This window comes from Cygnus atratus, chromosome Z (assembly GCF_013377495.2).
Source record: "Cygnus atratus isolate AKBS03 ecotype Queensland, Australia chromosome Z, CAtr_DNAZoo_HiC_assembly, whole genome shotgun sequence".
Lineage (NCBI taxonomy): Eukaryota > Metazoa > Chordata > Aves > Anseriformes > Anatidae > Cygnus > Cygnus atratus.
This window is the reverse complement of record NC_066396.1, coordinates 14,898,957-14,924,280: the sequence shown is the minus strand read 5'-3', so window position 1 is coordinate 14,924,280 and position 25,324 is coordinate 14,898,957. Positions and strand designations below refer to the sequence as shown.

General features: G+C 41.2%; 2 protein-coding genes across 2 annotated transcripts; both read right to left on the bottom strand.

Annotated features, from left to right (window-relative positions):
• Window positions 1–13,585: 13,585 nt before the first annotated feature.
• On the bottom strand, window positions 13,586–21,151 carry FBXO4 (F-box protein 4). Its single transcript, XM_035566128.1, has 7 exons — window positions 20,969–21,151; window positions 20,629–20,864; window positions 18,782–19,002; window positions 17,898–17,973; window positions 17,225–17,403; window positions 16,148–16,323; window positions 13,586–15,242 (listed from the first exon to the last, which is right to left on the bottom strand). Exons 1-7 carry the CDS (start codon window positions 21,149–21,151, stop codon window positions 15,153–15,155), a joined length of 1,161 nt encoding a protein of 386 aa, XP_035422021.1. The 3' UTR covers window positions 13,586–15,152.
• Window positions 21,152–21,327: 176 nt separating this feature from the next.
• Window positions 21,328–24,913, bottom strand: RIMOC1 (RAB7A interacting MON1-CCZ1 complex subunit 1). Its single transcript, XM_035566129.2, has 6 exons — window positions 24,724–24,913; window positions 24,340–24,446; window positions 23,768–23,914; window positions 23,259–23,390; window positions 22,938–23,052; window positions 21,328–21,635 (listed from the first exon to the last, which is right to left on the bottom strand). Exons 1-6 carry the CDS (start codon window positions 24,875–24,877, stop codon window positions 21,349–21,351), a joined length of 942 nt encoding a protein of 313 aa, XP_035422022.2. The 5' UTR covers window positions 24,878–24,913; the 3' UTR covers window positions 21,328–21,348.
• Between the last annotated feature and the right edge of the window lie 411 nt (window positions 24,914–25,324).

The following is a 25,324-nucleotide window of genomic DNA, read 5'->3' as shown; positions in this document are numbered from 1 at the left end:
CCCATGCCACTTACAGGCAGCTTTCTGCACTGCGAGGGCACGCTGCTGACAAGAGCCCACACCATCCTTTTTCCGAGTTGTATCAACTGACTTCAGTTTTGTGTGCAACAAACAGCTCGACAACCCCTTCTGCTGCAGTGATACCACCAGATGTGAGCCTTCTGCTCCCCTGACATGGCCCCATCCCTCAGCAGTAGGGTCTGCAGTGAGAGGGGCCTGCTGCAAGGCACCAAGACTCCCCCAGGTAAAACGGCCAGTGGGGCCGCAGGGTGTCTGCGGGGTGCCACAGGCCCAGGCCCTCACAGGAGCACCGAGGTGGCAGCAGTCTTTTGCAGGCTGAATTAAAAGGGCCTATTGTAAATAGGCATAAGTTCATATGAAGTAATTTCTACAGTGTGACTATGCTGTTGTGCCAGATGGATGGTCCAGGATCTGTGGCATAACGGAGAACTGGGACATCAGTGTTCAGAGTACAGGGCTCTGCATGTATGGCTACAGGTAGGGCAAAAGGAGTTTATTATCTTTCCCCCACAGCATTGCATTTTTCTCATTCATTAGGCTTTGTAGCTTAATATGTAAGTCAAATGAAGATCATAGAACCATTTCCCAGTCCGTCTGCCAGGGAAGCCATAGGCATGGCAAAGCACAGAAAGCGTGCTGTGGTTTTAACTTTTGGGAGCAGGGCAGTTAGAGGTTGCTTCATTCTGTTGTTATTATTGCCTTAACTTTTGACTCAGGCAGTGATTATCTCAACACTATTCCCTTTGAAATTGGTGAAATAGAATTGATCTGAGCTGTTTGCAAATGCACCTGTCCCCTTGTGTGCTCGGCTCTGACTCCCACTGCCTGCTGTGTCTCAGGGAGACTCTGATGCAATTTTTTTCCACTCTGGGAATTACAAAAGGAGGGTTGAGATACTCTTTCAGTGAAAAGCTCTCTCTTCTGTCATCTACATTGTATGGCACCTCACTTTTTGGCTATGGTAGTGACACAGGCGAGGACAAGAAATAAGGTTTTGGAGTTTAATTAGTGTGGTTAGAAAATTGGATTAAAAATGCAATTGAAGATGTGTCTGCTCAGAGAAAAAAACCTTGATGACAGCAGAGAATTGGACTCATAATGTACTATTCACATACAACTAATCTCCCTAACTCAGAACTGATGAGGATGGTTTCTCAGTAATTTGAACACCAGATGGTTTCAGCTCTTTGAATAATATGAACACTTGTAATGCAATTCTTATTGTGTCTGCTTATATCTTCATTGTAGCTGAGGAAAGTTTCATTATAAGTTGATAGCAACTTTCTCAACAGGGAAGGAGTCCAATGTGTCCTTCATATTGTACTTCATAGAATCACAGAGCGGTTTGGGTTGGAAAGAACCTTAAAAATCACCCAGTTCCAACATCCCTGCCATGGGCAAGGACACTTCCCACCAGACCAGTTTGCCCAAAGCCCCATCCAACCTGGCCTTGAACATTTCCAGGAACAGGCCATCCACAGCTTCTCTGGGCAACCTGTTCCAGTGCCTCACCTCACTCACAGGAAAGAATATCTGTCTTCCTAATGTCTAATCTAAATCTACCTTCTTTTAGTTTAAAGCCATAACACTTGTTCTATCACTGCACCCCCTAAAAAGAGTCCCTCCCCAGCTTTTCTGAAGGCCCCTTTAGGTACTGGAAGGTGGCTATGAAGTCTCCCCAGAGCATTCTCCTTTCCAGGATGAACAACACCAACTCCTTCAACCTGTCTTCATAGGAGAGGTGCTCCAGCCCGTGGTCATCCTCATGGCCCTCCTCTGGACTTGTTCGAACAGGTCCATGTCCTTCCTGTGTTGGGGACCTCAGACCTGAATGCAGGACTCCAGGTGGTGTCTCAGCAGAGCAGAGAAGATGGGGACAATCACCTCCCTTACCCTGCTGGCCATGCTGCTTTTGACGCAGCCCAGGATAAGGTTGACTTTCTGGGCTGCAAGCACACATTGCCAGCTCATGTTGAGCTTTCTTCAACTAACACTCCTAGATCCTTCTCCTTGGGGCTAACCTCAATCTATTCTCCACCCAGCCTGTGTTGGTGCTTGGGATTGCCCCAGCCCAGCTGCAGGACCTTGCACTTGGTCTTATTGAACTTCATGAGGTTCACACAGGCCCACCTCTCAGGCCTGTCCTGGTCCCTCTGGATGGCATCTCTTCCCTCCAGAGTGTCAACCACACCACACAGCTTGGTATTGTTGGCAAACTTGCTAAAGGTGCATTTGATCCCACTGTCCATGTCACCGACAAAGACGTCAAACAGCGTGAGTCCCAATACCGACCCCTGAGGAACACCACTTGTTACTGACCTCCACATGGACATTGAGCTGTTGACTGCAGTGTTGACCACTTGCATTTCATCTTAGCAGGGATGGTGAACAACAAGGTAGGTAAAAAAACCCTACCCCTCTGCTCCAAGTGTGCTCTTCAACACTGTGAGGTCTAACCAGCAACTGGTGATGAGTACTGCTCCCCAGGCCTTGATACAAGGACCAATACTATTTAACCTTGTCATCAACAATCTGAACAGGATGAATGTATCCTTGCCAAGTCTGGGCAAGATACCAAACTGTGGTGAGTGATCAATATACTGAAGAGCAGGCCTGCCACTCATAGGATCTTGGTAAGCTGAAAGAGTGGGATAGCAGAAATCTCATGAATTTCAAGGACAAGAGGAAAGTCTTGAACCTGGTGCAGAATGACCCTGTGCAGGTTGGGGACTGACTAGCTGGGGAGCAACTCTGCAGCAAAGGACCTGACAGTGCCAGCACCTGTGAACATGGCTTGTCAAGGCATCGTTGAGGCTCTGGTCCTGGTACCGGCCCCTGAGGAATGCCATTTGTCACTTGTCTCCACCTGGATGTACTGTGTCCAACTGTTCAATGAAGTACCCAAGTGGCAACTGGCAATTTAAAACTGCCACTGAACTCTGTGACCAGACTTACTTTTTCTGTACTGGTAGCCCTATATGATGTTTATGTGAACTGAGAACAGCAGAAGACATGCAGTGCCATTTTAGAAATGTTTTAGCTCCTTCTGAGCAAGTTTGTATGCCTACATGAAAAAGCATGAAGAAAATAGCATTGGTTTCAACCAAGTGAAGGGGTGTACATCTCTTGTCGTCCTCAGTCAACTTCCCAGTAGGGAAACACAGTCCTGCTGAGTCATACTGTCATATTCTAGCAATCACATTTCTTATCCTAGCAATCACGTTTCATGACCTGACAGTTTCAAACCTATCTTCGTCCAAGGTTTAAAAAAATAAATGGAGACAGAAGTATTAATTTTGAGAGCAGACTTTAACTGTATAACTTGTACAATAAATTCAATAAATTACTACTCTTCAATTGAGATAGCCAATCACTGTCTTATTTTCCAAAGACGACTTTACTGAAAATGTTTAATTTTTCAAATAGATCAGAAAATACATTATACCTAGAAGGAACTGCAGACTCATGATCCCACTTGGCTTAAAGCTAAACCCGTGTTTTTCACTTGATCCCTTCATTATCATCTTACCAACAATGCAGACCTCCAGAAACAGAGGTGATTATTTGTTGAGTTTGTATTGTTCAGATTATTACGTTTATTTAGTGCATTTGTGCAGGTAACCTGTGTGTGAATGGACTTTAAGATGTTGTCTGCAGCCAAGTAGCCTATTTACAATGTTGGTATTAAATTACAGGCAGTAGTTGTTGCAGTGTTCCTATACAATATGCTCTATCAGCATGCCAAGAACACTCAGACTGAACTTAGGGTGGGTATGATTTAGTTAAGAGACTAAACAGCTGGAATGAAACACTGGATATCCTTAGTGAATGGTGAGACTTCACATTCATCCATCACAGCTCCTTAGTTACTGAGGGACGTTGGCATGTTAGTGATAGAATGGGTAAACACATTAAATATATGGAGAACTATCTAATGCACATAAAATCAGTAACAATTCTTGGTGCTCTGAGTTTTACTGGTCAGGTAATGAGTTTCTTTATGAAACCAAAGACATAGAACAAGAAGGGCAGAATGCCACCAGACCTCTTGCCTTATACTGTGTGCAGCTGCCTTCCAGCTACCTCCACACCTAACAGCTAGGAACAAAGTAACAGAATAACAATATCCAAATCAATCAATCAGACAAACAAACAAACAGCCTGCTGGAGTTAGGATAAACCCTCAGTTTCTCCCCCTCCTTCATGCAAAAGCTGAATAGTTTACTTTCCTTCTTCTTTCTTCCAGTTCATCTTATTTGTATTCTCTTCAAATTGCCTAAACAGCACTGATGTAATTGGAAACAACATACTGCCTGAAATATCCGACTGTGTGGGAGGAAAAAAAGCCTCTTTCTCTGTATTTGTTTGGAACTAGGTAGTAAGTTCTACTCAAAGTTAATTGCAGTGTCTAATAGTGCTCACTGGTCTACTGGAACTGGTGTAACTTTTGGCTTAAACCACCAGCAATCAAGATGAAATAGTAAGCATTCATTGAGTAGTTAAATCTATTTTATGGTTAATTCTGCCACTAGCCACAAAACAGCTGTACTTTGGTAAAAAAATAAAATGCAAATTGTTCCCAGCATTGCTGCACTCTGCTGTTTGTATGTTTAGTAGTAAGCACACATATTTCAAACCATTTGTGTTTCTTTTTCAGTTCTAGGTTAATGTAAGATAATGTTGGTCATTGGTGTAAGCAGTGCAGAGCAAATACTGAATTACTCTTATCATTACTGTTAATGATTCCTCTCAAGTGCTGCTGTTTTGCAGTACCCTGTGAAATACAAAGTCTCCACTTCTCCAGAGTGTACTGCATGGACATATTAGTATTCCCTTTCCAACATGGCTCTGTGTCACTGTGGATGAAGGCAGCTGTTTGGTTAGGTGTTTCTGCTGTTTTCTCAGTGACAAGCACATCCACTGTAATTTCTGCAGCAGGCTGAGAACTAACCAGGCAGCAGTGATATTCTCCCTCATTGTCATAGAGAGAGGAATATTGAAGAGTTTTTTTTTTGGTGTAGAATTCTAAAAGAAAGATAAAGCCTTAAGTTGGCAGATGTCTGGCTTTCAACCCTCACTTTGAGGTATGCTATTTGCTATTATAGATTGTCCCAACATTGCCATACTCCTTTTGTTTTGAAATATATATATATTCTTTCCATCACAATGTCTGCAGACAATTGAGAGATTGTTAACACATACCTAAAATGCATTTTTCCAGGATTTTGGCATCCTTTTTTTATTATTTGGTTAGCTTTGGGGAAAATGACCACAATCCAAAAAACAAAACAAAGCAAAACAAAAAAATTAACCAGTCCTTACCAGGATTTAGCGAAATCAATGAAAAAAAATCAACAAATTCAAAAGCCAAGTTCATGTGTGTTTGCTTATAAGAAGGAACTTGCAACTTTCTTTAGCAAGTAGTTTTCATGAGGAGTTCTACAGATATTTTTAACAGTACCAGGTAATTTTCTTGCATTCAAGAACAAAGATGCGTATTTTCATATGTAACACATATGAAAGTAGCACATTTGGTACAATTGTTAAAAATAGCTCACAGACTCTTCTAGAAATGAGAATTGATTTCCTGGCTTTTTACATATGGGGAAAACAGACAATAAAACACTGTTAGCCTGATCATTTTATGAGAGTTGATACTGAGGTAAGAGGGAAGTGTCTGCTAAGAGACACATTGGAACATGTTTGACTTTTTTTGCCTTTTAAATTCTAAGAAGTCAGTGGGTCTGAGAGAAGCACCACAAAAAACATGTCTGGACCATCCATTTTCTCTCCCAGCCTCCAGCTCATGTTTTCAGTTTAGGTTTCAGCTTCAGTTTTTGTTATTTCCTATTAGCCAGCAGACTTTTTCATGGCCTAGAAACCCACAACCTCCCTTCACTGGCAGTACATGAAAATGTTCTCCTTGTGTAGCATGCAAAACTGGGGGTGGAACTTGGAATTTGTAAAGGGGCTATTCAGACAGAACATTTCTTACGAAGTTCTTCAGTTAAAAAACATAAGCAAAATTTTTTTTAGGTGACAATTTTTCCAGCTTCTTTTCCTTCTCTCTGATTTAGTGATGTAAACAGGAAAGTAAATCCTTGATTCTGTGTAATAAAGTGAAAGAAGCAGCAGTCAAAGTTTGCACAATCTGGAACAAACCAGGGAGAGGCAGATGAACAGGCCTCAGGGAAGATGACTGTTTACCTGAAGCAACTCGAGAAAGGAAATGAGTAAAGCAAACGGGTAAAGGAAGAAAAATGTCTTTAAAACTTTGTTTTGCTGTGATGCCTTTATCACTGTGCAGAGCCATCCGCTCTCTTCCCATCCAAACACACCTACCCTCTTTTATCCACCTCTGTTTCTCATAATTAAATGGTGAGTGCACTGGAGTAAGATTGATCTTCCTGCTTTGTGTTTGAACAGCACCTTGCACAAACTGCTCCCACATCTTTGGCTAAGAACAGTAAATGCTACAGAGATAAAAACAAAATCTGGGCTCAGAGACTTTGATAAAGAGGTCTGATCATGCCTAGGCCCAACATCATGTAAACCCTTTCCATGGTATGTAGGCTTGCGGTGTTAGAGCTACCATGAAGGCTGTTCATGGGAGCCAGAGGTGCTGGGCTATGGGGCCATGTGAAGAAGGCACCTAGGGAGCTGGTGAGCAAATGGGTAGGGGAGGCCAGGATTAGGTCTGGCGGGAGAAAGGAGATCAGAGGGCTTGTGAGACCAGGTGAAGTGCGCTGAAATTGAGTGCTGGAACAGTACACATGCTAAGGATGAGGAGGACATAAGGGTATGCACCCGTCCTATCTGGTAAAACCCTTTGCAAGCAGGATTGGAAGGACAGAAGAGAGGGGTAATGGTTACTAGAAGAGGGGTCTATGCACATACCAGTAAAAGTACCTTTGGCTGTTGAGTCCAAGTACGTAGTCCCTACTGACTTCAGTAGACTTACTCTCACTGGTATCAATTGTTGTATATTTTGCTGACAGAAATTTTTACCACTTTTTTTTTTTATTTATGAATGAAATTCTTTTTGCCTCCCCTGGTTAGAGAGATTCTGCATTGGACTCAGGAGTGAGTTATGCCAGTAACCTACTGAACAGCAAGCCTGCAACATGCTGCTAAAGGAAGTTAAATCACTGCAGCAACCCCAAAGCAGGCAAAAGGTGATTCTTGTCCTGCACACAGAGGAAATGGCAAGCACAGGACTAGATAGATTGCAGTCCTCAGGCTCTGGAAAAGAAATCAGCCAAAACACCCATAAAATCAAATAAACCTAGAGCTTCAAAATCAGTCTGATTAGAACATGAACCCAGTAAGAAGCAAAATCAATGAATTATTGTATCTACATATACAAATCCTTTATCATTTCCAAAGAAAAAGCAAGACACCCATTTTGCAAAGACTTGCATGCTAAATTTCATGTGTGCAGTACTATTTATTGCCTTCAATAACCATTGCCACCTATGTGGTTAGTGAAGGATCCAAATCCATATTCTGATTCTAGAGTGTATAAAGCATATTGAAGGAGTAATAGCACTGGTCCTGTTACATTTATGGCAGAAATGCACTCTGATGTCCTAGGTGTTTAAATAAATATAGTCTGTACAGGAAGCTCTTATTATTCGGCAAACAATGGGGCAGTTTCCCGGAGTGAACAGTGCTGTGACCTCTGTGTGATTGATAGCAAGGAGCAAGACATGATATTGCCAGCATCCAGACAAAAGCAGAGTATTAGCTGGGAGAGACTCCAGCACTTTTTCATCCAAGACTTCAGACTGTCTCAAAGAGATAGAACAAAAGGAATTAAATACCATAAACCAAAATCTTTAGGAGCAGTGTTGTTGCAGTGTGCTAAAGTAACACAGGAGCTCTGAAATGCTCTCTGGGGTGGCATTTATCCCCATCTCCCTCTCTCTCTCTCAGGAGTTCGGATCCCTAACTTTGGATACTCTCAACAACACCTTACTTAAATGCTCTTAAAATAGGTGTATGATGAAAACATATTTAGAAATCTTGTTGATAAATACAGGGATCCTAATTAATGATTCCTGGTGATGAGCAAGAAGTTATATGATCCTGATCCTGTCTTAACCTGAGCCAACGGAAAGCTGATTTTAGTGGGTTTAGGCTACATCTGTGCTCTATCTAGCAGCTAGTTCCAGCCCACCATCAGTTAGACTGGGACGAAGTTTTAGGTTTTAGGTGTGCTCCAGTGCACTGGCACCTCAGAGAAGATAACTTAGGCCCACATTACTCCTTGTCATAGCTTGCTGTCACCCTGGATGATTGACTTGGGTCCACACACATGCAACTTGTGATGCACTCTGTTGACAGTATGGCACCATACAGGGCTGTCAGGGTGCAAATGGTGTATCTCTTTGGCATATTCTGCAGCTGAAGTACAGTGCAAGCATGGACCGCAGCTCACTGAGGCCAGGACGTGTGCTTCTCAGAGCCCCTGTGACCACAGTGTGTCAAACAATGAGGAAGAAATAAAAAGACTTACTTCAAAGATTTGACACACTGCGTTTGTATTTTGGAGCTACAACATTAATATGTTTACATTAGACATCACTATTAAGGCTTACCTTCTGTGAAGTTATTCTGGAACTTTTTGTGGCATTTTAACCCTGAGCATAAATCCACTGTGCTGATGTTGTTTTCCAGGACATGGGTATGTCCTTCTGGTGTAGTTTGCTGCGCTTGGAATGAACGAAGTGCTCCTCCTTAGGAGTAAGGGTGGCCCTACTTGCAATTGTCCAAGAATAGCAATTTCTTTCTGAATTCACTCTTTAATCTGATCCAACTTTCAAGTGTAGCCAAGCCATTTAGACATTTCACAGGGGTATCAGGAGGAAGATACCCTCTTTGAAGAAAGGTGACCTGGCTGTTGTGCCAGCTTCCACCTGTGGCTCAGACAAATATGCAGACTGACAATCTCTGGGGGTGTTGTAAGTGCCCCTCTAGAGCAAGTTCTTTTGCCATTGTAAAGAAATGCTGTTACAGTGCTGATATTCCAGTATCCAAATACCTCCATTCCTGTGACACACACACAAAGAGATCAAGCTAGCAATATATAAATGCATAGAAATATCTGAGCAAAAGTTTCACAGGAATAGTTAGGTCTCAGGAATTTCCTTATGTGCCGTGCCATAACTGTTGAAATTCTGTGGATGTAGCTCAAATATTCTGAGACTTTCCTTTCTCCTAGTGTCTGCAATTCTGTGCGCTTAAATATGGGGTAAATTTATAGATCTGGCATGTGATTAGGATTAGGAGAGGGTTCCTGGTATACGGCTGCACCTCCAAGAGCAGCATCTCACACAGGCCATGGGCTCCAGATGCAACACAGATCTGCAGTTTCTTCCACTCTCTGACTTCAGCCTCATTTGCTCAGCAAGTCACAGGTCAGGCCAATGAAAACAATTTGCTGGACAGAATAACAGCAGGAAAAAAGTGCTGTGCTCTGCTGCTTTAGGCCAGAGATGCGTGAAATATATCCCTGGGGGAAATGAAGGCAGGAGCTGACTGTGAGTCTCATGGTCAGTGTGTGAGGCATGAGGGGGTCAGCATGAACATGCCCATGGATGTTGTGGAAGGTGTCTATAATGTTTTTTGTTGTTGTTGTCAGACAGAAATTTCCATTATTGGTGATTTCGAGTGCCTACCATGAATCTTGTTGATCATGGTGACAGCAGTTTACAATGTCTTCTGTAAATTGGGCCCTTCAGACGACTACACCCTCAGGCACATTGAGTCACTCCAAAAAATCATTACACCAACACTTCCTGTAGCTTGTTTAATTCTCAATTTGTCTCTAAATTATTAACAATTTGTGACTGGAACAAGTGATCAGAGAACTGCTGGGGAAAAATGTCTTGTTGTGTATCTATACACCAGCTGATCTGTATCAACTCACATCCTGTCATTAAAAACGAGTTAAAAAAATTATAAGTACTTGATAGAAGCTTTGTGATTTTTAGTGAGCTCAAAAGAAGTTCAGGTGTATCAGCTGAAAAGAAGGATATTGATATTGGTTCAGCAGCAATTTTTTTCTTTATCAAAAGACCGGAATATGCTTGTATTCAAGTGCACAATTCAACCACATGTTGATTATTCTCAGAGTTGCCCTTCCTAGTTTGTATGAATGCAACAGTGATCAGGTAATTACGTTCTTTTCTCCCAATAATTTATGTTTTTACAAAATTTAAATCTCTATTTTTGGATAAACATAAGATTACTTTAATCTTTCTGTTAGTTAAGCTTATTATTTCCATTTATTGTCTTGAATATAGCTTGTACTTTTCTTAAAAGATAGATTTGTGCAGCTGTTGTGCAGCTGTGTCAGTACATCCTTATGTTGTACTGTTGTACAGTACAAGGTTTGGACACATGATGAATGACAGTTATAGTCCAAAAAGAAGATTCCCAGGTAACTTATTTGCTTAAAAATTAGTGATTCAGATTCATGTACAATTCTAAATACTTCCTCACACAGAATTTAATGTATAGCACATATCCAGGTCAAATATAAAGTATCACATTCATATGAATTGAAGGTATGGACACATCTTTAAATCTCTACAAAATTTAATATGACGCCAGCTCACTTTCAAAGATGACTGGCTGGAAATACTATCAGTCTTATAGAACATAGTCCATTAGCTGAAAATTTAGTCCATCGGCTGGAAATACTATCAGTCTTATAGAACAAAGTTCAAAGCAACTGCAGTTTCTGGACTCATTTTGCACAGGAAACTTGTATAAGAAGCTTTCATAAAAGACAAGGTGTATTTGATTCAAAGTAGAGAAATAGGGTTATTTTTGTTCTTGGAAAGTAGCCCTTTTATGTTCACATTTGTGGAACGTGTCTCCCATGCAATCAAGCTGCGGAATTGTCTTTGTAATTCAAGTCAGCGAAGAAGATATGAAAGACACCAAAAAATCGCATCCATTTATCAACAAAACACAACTGATTAAGAAATACAGCCCTCAGTCCCTCTCAACCTCCCTCAGTTCCTTGATTGTCATTCCTGAGACCAAACTGAAGAAAAGTTTATTTTCTTGTCATCACCATTAAATAGTTTAACAAGTCTGGTAGGTGTTTGTGGGTTGTCACGAGGCTTATTTCGCGACGCAAGACTTTTCAGAGCTTGGAGAAATGTACTTCTGGGACAGTATCAGACTAACATAGTCCCAGCTGCTCTCTTTCACCAGTGACCAGTTTGCCAAACTACGCAGGAATTTATTTAGAGGTTCTGAGGCTCAGAGTATTCAACTTTTCTGATGGAGCGGATGGCTTGATTAATTTCAGCCTTCATGAAAAGACTGAATGCCTTTGGTTTTTTTCTGTCCCATCAGATGACTGATTCTGCGTGCTGTCAATGGCAGGGCCGGTGTTTCCGGAGATGCAAGGATCCTGGTGCAAGGACAGCCAGAATAACTGCAAGTGTGCATTCAATGGGTCAACGGGTTCTTCAGGAACCTCCAGAAGCTGATCAAGGATATATACAAAGTCCTTCGTCTGGAAGGGAACACGATGGGTCAGGGACTGACTGGTTTGGGAACTCGTGGGTCTGAATCTGGAGCACTGTGTCCAGTTCAGGGTCTGTGGTGTGAGAGAGATTATACACTGGAGAGAATCCGGCACAGGACAGCTGAAGTGATTAAAAGAGTGGAGCCTGGGAAGGGAGGTGGAGACATAGTGAACACAATGCTGGTGGGGAAGTGAGCTAGTGAAGGAGATCATCTAGCCTCACTGGTTCTTAAATATATCCCTGTATCCAGAGCCACTGTGTTCTGCTGTTTGCTCTGTCTCACTCATAGAACATCTCTTCCACATGGCTACTTAGATCCTTCATTTGTAATTTCATCTTCCTGAGGGAACTGAGAGCAGCCTGTGTGCAAACATCTGACCTGAGATTTAAGCACAAGCTCAAACTCTAGCATCGCCTTGTCTAATTGGCCCAAGAATATTATTTCTTCTACATAACAAGGATATCTTATCCAGAACCACTCTTGCTAAAATGGCACAAAAGACAAACTAAATCACTGGCTTAAGCTTCAACCACCTTTCAAGGATGCCAGCTATTATTTCCATACATCCTCCTGACAAACTGGTATCAATACCCACCAGATTAAAAGCAGGGGCATCAAATTCCCTCTCTATAAACCTTTGAAAATCACGTTGATTGTTCTCACAGGCTTTTCTATAACTGCATCTGCTTGCTGCTGTCTCCGAGGAAAGTCAAAGGGACCACTGGAAGCGGTTTTGCCAAAGGTGCGAGGTGCAGCCCGGAGCGCACCAGTGCCGGCGGCGGACCGGCAGCGCCATCCAGCGGGACACGGTGAGGTTGCGGGGAGGAGAAGGTCCCCGCCGGGACGCTCTGCCGCCGCCCGGCACCGCTCGAGAAGCTCCGAGACTCCCAAGTCCGTCATGGGGCACCGCCAGCGTCCCGTGGACTTGGCAGGTTCCTTCACTCCAGCTCCTTTGGAGTGGACAGCAAGAGTTCTTGCTATTCTCAGTTTCAAAGACTATGAAAACTAGCACCCCCACGGCCACCTTCTTTTTTGGCAGGGGGGAAAGCTGCTCGGAGGATGACTCAATAACCGAGCTGTTATAAATTAGATGTACTGTCACTTTATTCTTTTGCTTTTATTTTGTGAACGTTTTTTAAATAAGCATCCTGCATCAGTGGGCAGGAAAATGATTCTCTTTCTAGCAGCGTTAGAATCCTTCTTCTCAAGGAGACCAATACTTCTGGGAAACAAATCCCTGATAGTTTTAGTTCTCACAATCTCAGCACAGTCACATTTGCTGCTATCAGTACAGATACGGAAACCATATTAAAAACAAAACAACAAATTAAAAGTCTGTTTTCAAATAAATTTTAGTGACATTCAAATATTCAATACCCAACTACTTTGAAATCGTAATATAAGTCACAAACTTAATTGCCTTATTATGCTTCTAAATTCACCAGACTCAGGAATTTAAATAGTATTTTTTTCTAGGTGAAATCTAAAACCCACTTCTAAGTGACATCTGCAGTGCATCTCTGCAATGCTTATTTGGCATATGAATTCTCAACAGGCTGACTGCCTGTTTCATGGCATCTCTCTCCACACCCAAGCTGTTGATTTGCAAAGCACACACTCCACTTACCATCTTCCTTAGTTGTATTGATCCACCACCGACTGTACTGTCATGCAGGCTGCCCCCCCAGCTCTGGGATTCCAGTGATGCAGCTGCACAGACTGCCGATTTCCATTGTCTGGTTCTAAGCCTGCACCCTTAAAAATCTTAAGTTATTCTAAGTTAATGTAAATTATGTCCCCTAGGTTATGAAAAATTGTATTCCCTACATTATCTTGACCTTTTAAAATGACAATGAATTAACATCTGTTAATTAAACATTTAATCACATTAGTCACTAATGAAAGCAATGTTGCAATTATAGTTTGTTATCTGTTCTGGCAGCATGACTGCAGACAGTGCACGTTTGTGTGTGCACATATGGGGGGAGAGCTTAACACCGAGAAAGACTGGAAATACTTTTTTAAAAATAATTTATTCCATATGAAGAAAGCAGAAGATCCTACATAAACAAACTTTTGTAGTAGCTAGCAGAAGTTGCTGCATTCAGTTCTCCATAACATAGATAGATCACAACAGTATTATTATAACTAACAGGAAGGTCACAATCACCCAGTCACAAAGTGTCTATTTTTTCTCCAATTATTCATGTTTTGCACACTAAAGCACAGAGTACACATATTCTATTAAATTCAGGATAATACACAGAATTAGCATAGTATTGCTCACCATGGGTCCTCCCTTAAAACATCTCCTGATACAAAGTCAGACAAAAAGCCTAGAAAACTGTTAATCCTGTATAAAGATGAACAAAATAAGATTACAATTCCTCTCTCTGTATTAGTTCATTTAAAAAAAAAAAAAAAAAAACTTCTCAGATGGAATGTTTCAAGTAGCTGTGTTAAACATCAAACATGTACACCAGAATGAAGGTAGTTGCAAGCTGAATGTGCACCATGTGCACCATTTATTTAGGTAATAACAAAAAACCTGTTTTTGAGACTACTGCATTTTCATGTAGCAAAGAAAAAATCCCCAAACAAAACAAATACATGCATAGGCAAAAAAAAGCCAAGGGAAGTTTCTGAACATTCATCCAATTATTAAAAAATTTTTAAAAGGTGGAAGACTAGGAGCAGAACTATGCCAAAAGACACCAATATGAGAAATAACATTTTGGATCTAAAATGTTGTCTCCTTTTTATAAAAATATTTACAGCTCTGTAGAAAATTTCAAGCCCAATACATCACACCTGTAAATGGCCACAATTATCTGAGTAACCAATAGGTCCTGGAGATCTATGTATTTGATAAATCTTCTGAAATACTAGTAACTGTATTTTACATTCACTCATGGCAACAGGTACGTCAGTTCAAATTAATAATTTCACTGCAGCAGAAAGCAGATGTTGAAGGTTTCTGTAGTCAATTGATAAACAAGATCACAACCAAGAAATAACTGATTCATGCAAGGTATTTTGCTTGTTTGCTTGTGTGAGTTTTGGTCTGGGCTGACAATTATGCCTCAAGCACTATTTCTTGTCAAGGCATGGTCTCTGAAGAAAAAAAAAAGGAAAAAAAATCTACACTTCTGAAAGAGACACTGTCTTTCTGTCAATCTATTACAAAAGATGATGAGATAAGAACACAATACAATGTACAGTGTGTTTTCTTTGGTTAGGAACTGTCATTGTCAAGATGTCCACTGAATGTATTTACTGAATGTGTGATGCGTGCCATATAGCTGCATTGATAAATTAACCTAGTTTGGTATATTTACAGATGAAATGAGATTATCAGATATACTGAGAAGAGATTGCACCTTAAAGGCCTCATTTTAAAAGAAAAAAAGCAAACGTTAATTATTTATGTGCAATGAAATATATGCAGGTTTGTCTTTTAAATCTCCTTTCTGATGCTTCTGTGTCAGGACAAGATTCTCAATTCATCTATTGATATATAGAGACCATCTATTGATATATAGAGACCAAAGTCTCTATACAGTAAACCAAAGCAAGTTCCATTATTGCGTATTTTTACAATCTGCTTCTTCTAAGAGCCATTCAATTCCACTTAGCAATCCAGTTAAAGTTGCAGCTACAGTATCTTGTACCTGTAAAAATAAAAAATAAAAAGCTAATGTATTACAGATAACAGGCAATGTAACAATATTTTAGTAGCACTGCATATCTATCTTTTAAGTCAGAAATACTCCTCAAATCTAAATTTTCACCACTGGCTTCCATATCCCTTAAACAGGGTTCCTGAGAGTATGGTACAAAACAAAAACACTATGGTTTACAGAATGAATTATGAGACCCATTAAAAAAGCCTTGCATTGATATCCAGGTGAATTTTATCTTAGTCACTCCACTGGTAATTCTAGACAATTTTCTTTACTTTACAGATGAGAAGCTACTTGCAAATTCTTCTCATAACTCTTAGAGGAAAATTGTCACCAACTTTAGAACTCAAGGCGTATTACTACTTCTCAGATTTTGTGATGTATTATAAAGCACCTATTAGAAATGGTACACTTTTAAAGCTTGTGAACATTTTCTTTAATGAAAAGAAAGGAATTATCTCAAATCAGGATTCGACCAGCTGGTCAAGAGGTGATTCTCCCACTATATTTAGCATTGGCGCAACCTCACCCTGAATATTGGTTGCAGTTGTGGTCTCCACAACATAAACAGGATGTTCAGGTCCTTGAATGCATCCAGAGGAGGGCAACTCCCTTCAAGACCCTTCCTTACCTTCTGGCTCCAGCTGAAGTTTCTTATGTGTACCTAGGCAAGCCGCTTACCTCCTAGCTAGGTGCTACTTCATCTAGGCTAAAGCTTTATCTTACAGGACCAGAGAAACTAAATTCTTCATTTAAGTGGAGTGCTCACATAATACTAGTGTTGAAAGCTTGCTTAGGTAGGTACAGTTCAGGAACTACAAATTACTTAACTTAAATTACATTTAAGCCACACAGAAATGGGAAAAAAAAAAAAAAGGTTTAAAAGCAAGTACCATCCAGGGCTGATTTAGCAGATTTAGTTGCAACTGATGTGCCATATAAACACAAGGAATTCTTTTCACATCATCATGAGAGATGCAAGACAGAACTAGCAGAGGTCTGTTCGGAGGTCCAAGGGCTGGATCAATCATTGCCAAAATATGAGCCAGTTCCTCCTGACGATCATGTTCTAGGAAACAATTTTTAATTTGTACATATTACATATATGCAAATCCCAAGGCGAACATTTTTTTTTGTCTTAAATATTTTTTAAATATTTAAGATCTCAGCGGTGAGGCAACACAGAGCTAGAAGGGGTATAGGCAAATTATCTCATTCTGCTTAACTCAAGGCCAGATCATCTGTCTTCATGTCACACTTAGCTGTTATTTAAAGATCTCCATAGATTTCCACAGATGGCCTATTCCAGTCCTTAATGTCAGAGCATTTTGCAGGTACCTCTAAGTCCAAAACTGCAACAAACCACTAAAAAATACTGACACGCTGTACAGTCAGCAGCCCTTCCCTACCGACTGTATTTTTCCTCTTAGTATATCCCCTCACATTTTTTACCCTTTTCTTTCCTGAGTTAGACCTTTCCATCCATTTTAAACTGATGAATGTAACGACAATTAACATGATAGTTGTTTGGATTATTCTTATTATAGGACTGTCCTGAATAGAGCTAATTGCATCTTTTTCTGCACTCTTCCTGGTGGAGGCTCTCTTTCCAGGCTATTATACCATAACCACCATTCCAGGCTGGTTCTCCTACCCACCCCCAAGGACTTTTTGTTTGGCTTGGTTTAATTTTGCTTTTTTGAAATCCAAATCGCTTCCCAGATCTAGCTTAGAGAGCAGACATATAAGTACGAACCATAACTGAAAGAAGGGGCTATAACACCTCACAGGGAGCTAACAGACTACTTAGACAGGTGACCTCTTGGACTGGGTAAGACATGAAGAAACAGCACTAATGAAGCTGATTTTGAAATAATCAGAACATGGATGTTGATGTATTCCATATTCTGCACAAATCTTTTGTGACATGCCAACCTTTCATAAAATATGAATAAAGAGAAAAACCTTACTTTTATGAGCTTCTGCATTAGCAACATAAATGAATCCATCAACTACTTCGCACACCTTTTTAACTTGAGCTATTACATTGTAGTGCACAGCTTGCTGATTTCCTACTACACTGTTCTCTTGGTAGAACATCTTATTCACAACAGCAGCTTGCTCTTCCCTTGCTCTCTTTCTTTCCACACTGCAAGGTATTAAAATATTTCAGTACTCAGATTAATTAAGTAGAAAATGCAAAAACAGGATCTAGGCAGCATAGCAAAGGGGCAGGAAAATAGCTTAAGTGAGCAAAAGTTTCATTCCTCACACATTTTTTTCTAGTGTATGTATACAGATAGCTAGCAATTTGCAAGAACCTACGAAAATACACTCCAGGATGAGTTTATACAGCGTTTCAAATGGGAATTAGTCAGGTTATCAAGATAGACAAGAGCACCTGCTATGTCTTTGTCATATACATTTGTTATGTATAAGGTTTGAAAAATAAAGTTATTACTTCCACGTGAAAATTCATAGGTTGAAGAAAGGAAGGCAAAGACTGAAGGTATGTATTGAAGCTTCAGTTTATAAGGAATATCCATGCATATGAACATAGGCGTGAAAACCACATCACAAAACTGTAAGGAGAAGTATGAAAGAACAGAGAAACTGTCCTTTTCTGTGCAGAACAGATCTTACCTGGTGGTTGAATACAATGTCAGAATATTGAATTTTTGATTGTTATTAAACTGAAAACTGACTCCTGATCCAATTCCTACAGGGAAAAAAATTGAGCATATGAGATTACAAATACTTAGTTATTGAATATGACAAAGTGGTAGGCTGGAAATCCCAGTGGTGCTGTACAATGGATATATCCAAACTTAGGTATTGCTGCTAAGGGTAGCATATACATTATTTCATGGTGAAATTTTATACGTGCCCTAAATTGGTCGCACAGACTATTAATTTAATTAAAATAAATAGTATTGAATTAAAATAAGAAGGTATTTCCATGTTTTTATATTTAGATTAGAACCTAGAAACCTAGGTCAGAGGGGAATTAGATTTGCCTCTATCAGCCTAAACCAGCACAGAAAATGTTCTATACTATTTACAACAAGCTGCATTGAGAAGGATACGAAGTAGAAAAAAAGATACCAATTCTAAGTTGTATTTTCACACTTCCTGTAAATATAATGTATAATACCATTACAACTGTGCTGTGCTTCAATAAAAGATATAAAGTAATATACATTTTTGTCTGGTTTGGATTAAAGTGGAATTTAGGATTTAAAACAGAAGTACAAAGAGCAAAATCTTGATATAGTACTGTACAAATTATATCATTAAATTTACTGCAGCTACAACTTGATCACAACGTTTATTACATTTATCCTTCTGAATAAATACAAACTGATTTTTTTTTTTAACCATTATGCTATTGATTTTCAAGGGGAGTATTAACAAACATCATTTTTGTTTTCCATTTCTCCCCAATGTTTTTGTGTTTAAAGATTTATTTAAGATTTAAATGAAAATTAAAAACAAAACAATACAAGCAACAACACCACCATCATTACCATGAATTCGTCTTTGAGGTAGGCCAGCTACTAGCAGAATTTCTGGGCACGTCATCATCTTTCGCACTAAAGAGTTATCCAGCTCTTCCAAACCTGGCCCAAACATTGCAAAGCGAGGTTCTGCCTGAGTGACCAGTGACTGCAAAAAGGAAGTCACAGCCCCATACCGGGGACGGCTTGATTTCCAGCTTCTTCTACTCTGAGGACAGCTTTTTTTGTATCTGTGAAATAGACACAAACTAGAAATTAAACGCAAAATACAGAATAGGTATTAATCAACGTTTACTCAGGTCCCACGCTTCTCATGCTTTGTTACTGGTACAACTCGAGCACAGGTGAAAAATGCTGAAGTTCAAAACTGATTACTTCAGTCAACAGGTTAAAGCAGGTAAAAGCATTAGTCCTTCCAAATTCCAAATGCTGACTTGTTGGACCTTTAATATACTTCCATGGGATGGAATATTTAGTTTACTTAAAAAAATAAAGTAAAATTAGAAACTCTCCCAGCCTCATTGCACACACAGCATTCATAGGATAAAATAAAAGCTGCTGCGTTGCAAATGGCGTAAAAAAATAGGAAAATTCTGACTGCACTTCCAACCTTCATTAAACTGCCTCTCTGTTTACTAATCGTTCACTCCACCTGGAAAGGACCATTTCCCATTTAGGAACAGAGAACACATGATGTGAAAGAAGACAAGCTGTTGTCTGCAACCTTATGCATTCACTTGATGGAGAAGCTGGAAGGCATGAATGACTTTGGTAATCACAGGGAAAGAAGTAACAGTGACGGAAGAGACAGACTTCCTGGAGAAGCAGATTCAATCTTTGCTTCGTTGGACACTGAACTGTGATGCTGGACAAATCACTTCAAGAAAACATTAAATGTGTGCTTCTCTACACTTCACTTAAGATCAGCAACAATGTTAAGTGCTCACAGACACAATGAAAATCAGTGACAGGTCATTTCTAATATGTGATGCTCTGAAGTATTTGGACCTGAAGACATTTAAATCCAGTGCTCAAAATCAATGATATTTTGCACTCCAGGTTCAAAGCACCTCTTTTCCAGCTGTAAAATGGGGGTGAAGGGCACAGAGACCACAGGAGTCAGTGCACTTTTTGTGAAGCAAGAATTTCATAAAATCATCTTTGGAAAACGTAACTGCAAATTAGTAACTTTTACTGCAAATTAATTAAAGGCATTGAATGAGATTAAAAAAAACAACAACAAGAAACAAAAACACTGCAGAATAATCTGCTTCTCTTAGGGGACTTTTCAATCATCCAAACATATTATGAGTGTTGCTGTGCTTTTCAGCTACACTGGTTGAAATTACAGGCTTTGTCTTATGGACGCTAACCATCAGAGCTAAAGCAGTATTAGTACTTATTCCACGCACATTCAAAAATAACATTTTAATTTTTACTAGACTTTCCAGATAAGATATAAAACAAAACTAAGAATCATTCCATTCGCTGTATTTTAAACACTTTTAAGTACTTTTATCAAAACAATAAATTATTTTTCATTGCAATGAGAGTGAAGAGAATTTTCATCAGGATGAGTGGTGAGCACAGCTTCACCAGTGCAAGATTTTTGGTGGCACAGTGGGCACAGAGTTTACAAAAAGCTTCGATTATTTTTTTTAAACATCTTACATTCCTGTTGAATTCCAAGGAGAAATACCGGACCAAACGGTCACAGCGCAGGAAATTAAATTTCCAGAGTAAGGGATGGGTTTGAGAACCCATCAAAATGTGAGCAGCGGCTTACAGTTTACTGCTGTAAATACGAACCCTGCCTGTGAGCTGTAAATTGTGCAAGAGAATGCTGAGACACTTACATTGCCATGTAGTCATACAGCGTGTTATCGCTGACTTCTGAGAAGGCTTTATTAAAAATTTCCACATCTGGGAGCGACTTCCAGTCAACGGAGGTCCAGAAGGGGAGATCCCGCAGCAGAAAGTACCTCCAGAGCAGCGGGTCCTGCACGGCCACCCTCCAGTAGCAGCTCGTGCTCCCCAGGTGGCACAGGTCTTGCGGCGAGAGGAAGGACATGATGTTCAGCTGCACGTCGATCTGAAAACACCGAGACCGGCGGCTGAACCCCCAGGGGGGCTCGGCGCACGGCAGCCCCGAGGGCAGCGGCGAGGAGGAGGGGAGGACAGCGGGTCCGAGCTCACCGGCAGCGCCTGCAGGGCGCTCGCTTCCTCAGCCTCCCCTTCCCCGCCCGCGGGGCCCGGCTGCGAGGCGGCCTCGGCCCGCTCCCTCAGCCCCCGCGCCCAGCGCTCCTTCAGGCCCCGCAGGCGGCCGCGCACGGCGGCCTCCAGCCCGCCCCGCTCCGCCGGCCCGCTGCCCGCCGCCATCCCGCCCCGCACGGCACCGCCGCGGCCCCGGGCGAGGAAGAGGCGGCGCCGCTTCGGCCGCCCCCCGGCCCCGCAGCGCCCGCCCCGCCGCCTCCTGACACCGCGGTGCCGGCCACGCAGGCGGAGCCCCGCCACCCCGCGGCGGTCGGGGAGGGCAGGCTGACAGCACAGCGAGCTCCTTGCGAAGCGGGGCGCGTTTATTTGGTCCTGAGGTAACACAGCATTTGTTTGGCGCTGCCGGTGTTCCAGCCCTGGCCGTGCAAAGGTCCCTCGCATACAGACACGTACTTTGTCAGCATGCTTTCGCCCAGTTCTCGGAAATCCAGAGGTGCGCTGCGTGATGGTCTGCGGCCCGGGTCGCTGTTAGGCGCCGGGTCTGTCGTCTCAAGGCTTTCCTGCTCCCCCTCTCCACAGAGTTTCAGTCCCCAGTAGCACATTTCTCCACTGTACATCATCGCCAGCAAGTGAGTGTCACTAAATATACCTGCAGAAATAATTCAGATCAAGCACTTTATTCTTCTGTTGTGAACAAGTACACAGCTCGTTAACTACAACCTTTTCTTAGAAAGGCAGCAAAAAAAAAAAAAAGGTACAGGCAACATAAGCCTACTAAAGAGGTACACCAAAGAACAATTTTCTGCCATTGTATGACTGATGATGCCCACAAAAGAAGCTGGACCAAGGTCTTGCTCATTGCTCCACCCATTTTGCCGTTCCATAATATTAAAATCTTTAAGACTGGCATATAAATATGTATAAATAAATAATATATATAAATAATATATAAATATAATATAGATAGATAATATAAAATATGTTTGCCTATTTATCTTAGACAACTTCAGTATTTCTGTACAATCCATTAAGTGGAGGTATGACCACGTATTAGAATTGAAGATAGCTTTTTGAACATCATCTTAACGCGGGTTAACCAGCAGCAGCTTTTGTATTTGAATAGGAAACACATTAAGTGTCCATGGTCATTCAAAGCAAAGAAATCCTACTGAATGAATGTACAAAATCAGTTACTGAATTTGTTCAATCAATGTGGAGCTGAACTAGAGCAATCCCACTTTTGGATGAAATTAAACAAGGTGCTCTGCTGTCCCACTGAGCATTTATTGCATAGGACCAGAGTAGAGGTAGTTTTGATAAGGTATAATGTGAACATCCCATTCTCATCACCAGCTGTTTTACTTTGGAAATCCTCTCCTGCTCCATCACCATACCAGCACCACACTGATATAGTCTCAGATGCTCATGTAATTGCACTATAATAATGCAACTTACATAAAGCTACAGTGGATGAAAGTTTCCCAACTCTAGCCAACTTTGCTTATACTTTCTACATGGGTGAAGTCAACAATTCATCGTATCTGTTTTCTTCTAGATCTAAACAGGGAGATCAACATGGAAACATTTTGTGCCCTCTGTAATCGTGTTTGTGCTTTCAACATTTGTCAACTGACAGCTGTATGGTTATAAACCACAAACACTGTGCACACGGTGTATAAAGCCTCAGTTCATTTTCCTTCAGTGCACTCAAAAATATAGAGAAAATGAACATTACCACCTCAGAAGACTGAGAAGAATGACTCAGAAGAAATTATGGGGGATGAGGAGGGAATCAGGAAAGCGTGCCCGCTTCTTATGTCTGTTAGTTTTTGGTTTGTTGTAAAAAGTGATAGTTTTGAATACAAATGAAGTCAAATGACAAAAATACACAATAAAGCATTTCATAAAGTGGAGTAGTTATTGGGGGCATGGGTTGTGCTTTTTTGTTTACCTTCACTGAGTAATCTAGCTGTGTCTTTATCTTGAAGTGAGACATCTTCATTTAGATGAAGAGGGCATCTAAAGCTAAGCATCTTCATCAAGTAACGAACTCCATCATTAAGACACTGAATGCAGTTACAAAATGTGGAAAAAAACACTTTTAGATAAATTCTAATTAATTTAATGATAGCCAAAAATATTTCCAGACACGAATTCCCCCAAACCTTATTTAAAATAAATAAAAAAGTATTTTAAAAGAAAAAAAGTCACACTTTAAAACCGTATTTATGGGCATTCACATATTCATAGCTCTTTATAAATTCTCCTTTACCTTTTTAAATATGGCAATGTTTTCTCGTAGCCATTCACTCCTTTCTTTTGCTGTATGACAATACATGTAAAGCAGGGCTCCTTTTCTCCAGTAAAGACATTCTATCAACTCTATACCAAGGATGTTAATAGGCTGAAATAAAATCCAACGAACTGTGCTAAGCAAAAAGTAAACCATCTAAACTACTCATACACACACAGTGTTATATTAAGCCTCCAGCTTTAGAGGCTGTACTTAACAGCAGAGGTCGCAGACACAAACCTCATATTTCAGATTTGTATTGCCAAAAGCTTCTGTAATCATGAAACATTAGGAAAAAATGAGCATGCAACATGTTATTTGAAAAATTATTTTGACAAATTACTATTTAAATATAGCTAAGACATTATTTTTTTTCCAAAGATCTTAAACTTTGCCCATTAAAAATACAAATAATACTATCCTATCCTATTTCAGATTTTTAAGTAATGAAATATTTGATTCTCTCACTGAGTAACACTAGTACTCACATCCTCATTCATGCTGCATTCCCTCACTAGATCTTCTGGTTCTGACAAAATGCTAGTAAGTTCTTTAACTTTTTCCAAGGAAGTTTCTTCTGGAAAATCTTCATCCACAAGCTGGCTTTCCTCAAAATATGTAATGTCTAAAACAGCCTATGGAAACAAAAAGATATAAAATGCAAGAATACTACTTGCAGACTAATCAGATAGTAGCATGCACTTGAGTATATACACTTGTGTATATACTTGTATATACACTTGAGTTTATAAAGTATTACATTTTTATAGTTATTTTAGCACTTAATTTACAAAAGTAACAAGCTAAAGGTATTGTAGGGTTGTTGATGGTGAACGTAAACTCATAACCCTTTCTGTCTTCACAGTATCTGTACAATTACTGTCAACTCTAACTTATCTTCTACTCCAGACAAAAGAAGCCCCGTACTTCATGGATATTCTGTAATTACCACAGGAGTAACAGAAATCCCTCTCTGTTACACCCTCTTTCATACACCAAACCCTCTCCTATACACAGGGGATGTTTTTAAATGGAGTTCTTAATGCTTTGAACACACTACCTGTGTATAAAGCTGCAAAAGCTTGGAAGGGTGTGTTTTCTCGCTCCCTTCATTACAGAGCCCCTCCAGTTTCTCCAGAGCAGCAGAGCCCTTTACGAGGAAGGTATCTGAGGAAAGAACACAACGTCCTCTTAGCACTGCCAGGCACCCACCTAGAGCCCTGCTTCCTCCCCCTTTCCATTATGTTTTTACCCCCTTTGTGATATATCTGAGAGCAGCAGCAGAACAACAAGGCACCAAAACCGCCCCGCTGACACAAGTCCCGACCGGACCGAGGGCACCCAAGGGTGCCGGCCTCCTCCTCAGCCCCCCTCACGGGGGAGCACTACCGGCGCCCCCCACAGACACCCCGCTGCCGCCCCGCTCCCTGCCGGCGCCCCTCACCGTCACCGCCCGCTCCCCTCGGCGCCTCCAGACGCCGGCCCAGCGCCGCCAGGCGCCGCCGCAGCCCCGGCACCGGCACCGGCCCCGCGCCCCCTAGACCCTCCGCCGCCATCATCCCCTCCGCCTCAATCCCCGCCGCAGCCTCCGCCGCCATGCCCGCGCGCGTGCCCGCGCCCGGCACCACGTGACGCGCGGCGGCCATGTCGGGGCGGGGCGGCCTCGCTGCCAGCTCCGCGGGGGCGCGCGGCTGCTGCGTGTGAGCGGTAGCGGTAGCGGGAGGGCTGCGTTTCACCTCGGGACGGGAGCAGTTAGTGGCGGTTGGTGACGTTACGGTTGAGCTTTTTTAATTAATTAATTTATTTATTTATTTATTTTACGGCTACCAGTTTGCCGTCCAACTTACAGCAGCTCTCCTCCAGACCTCCGGAGATGGGCAGCTGTCGTGTTGTGAAGAAAAAAAGTTTTATTTCTGCTTGCTGCTGCACCGCTGTAAATCGGCTCTTGCTTTTTTATTCAATAAACACAGAAATGTTTTATCTCAATACGTTATCTATCTTTTAACTGTTCCCCTTTCTGGAAAAACTAATGCATTAGTGCTCGT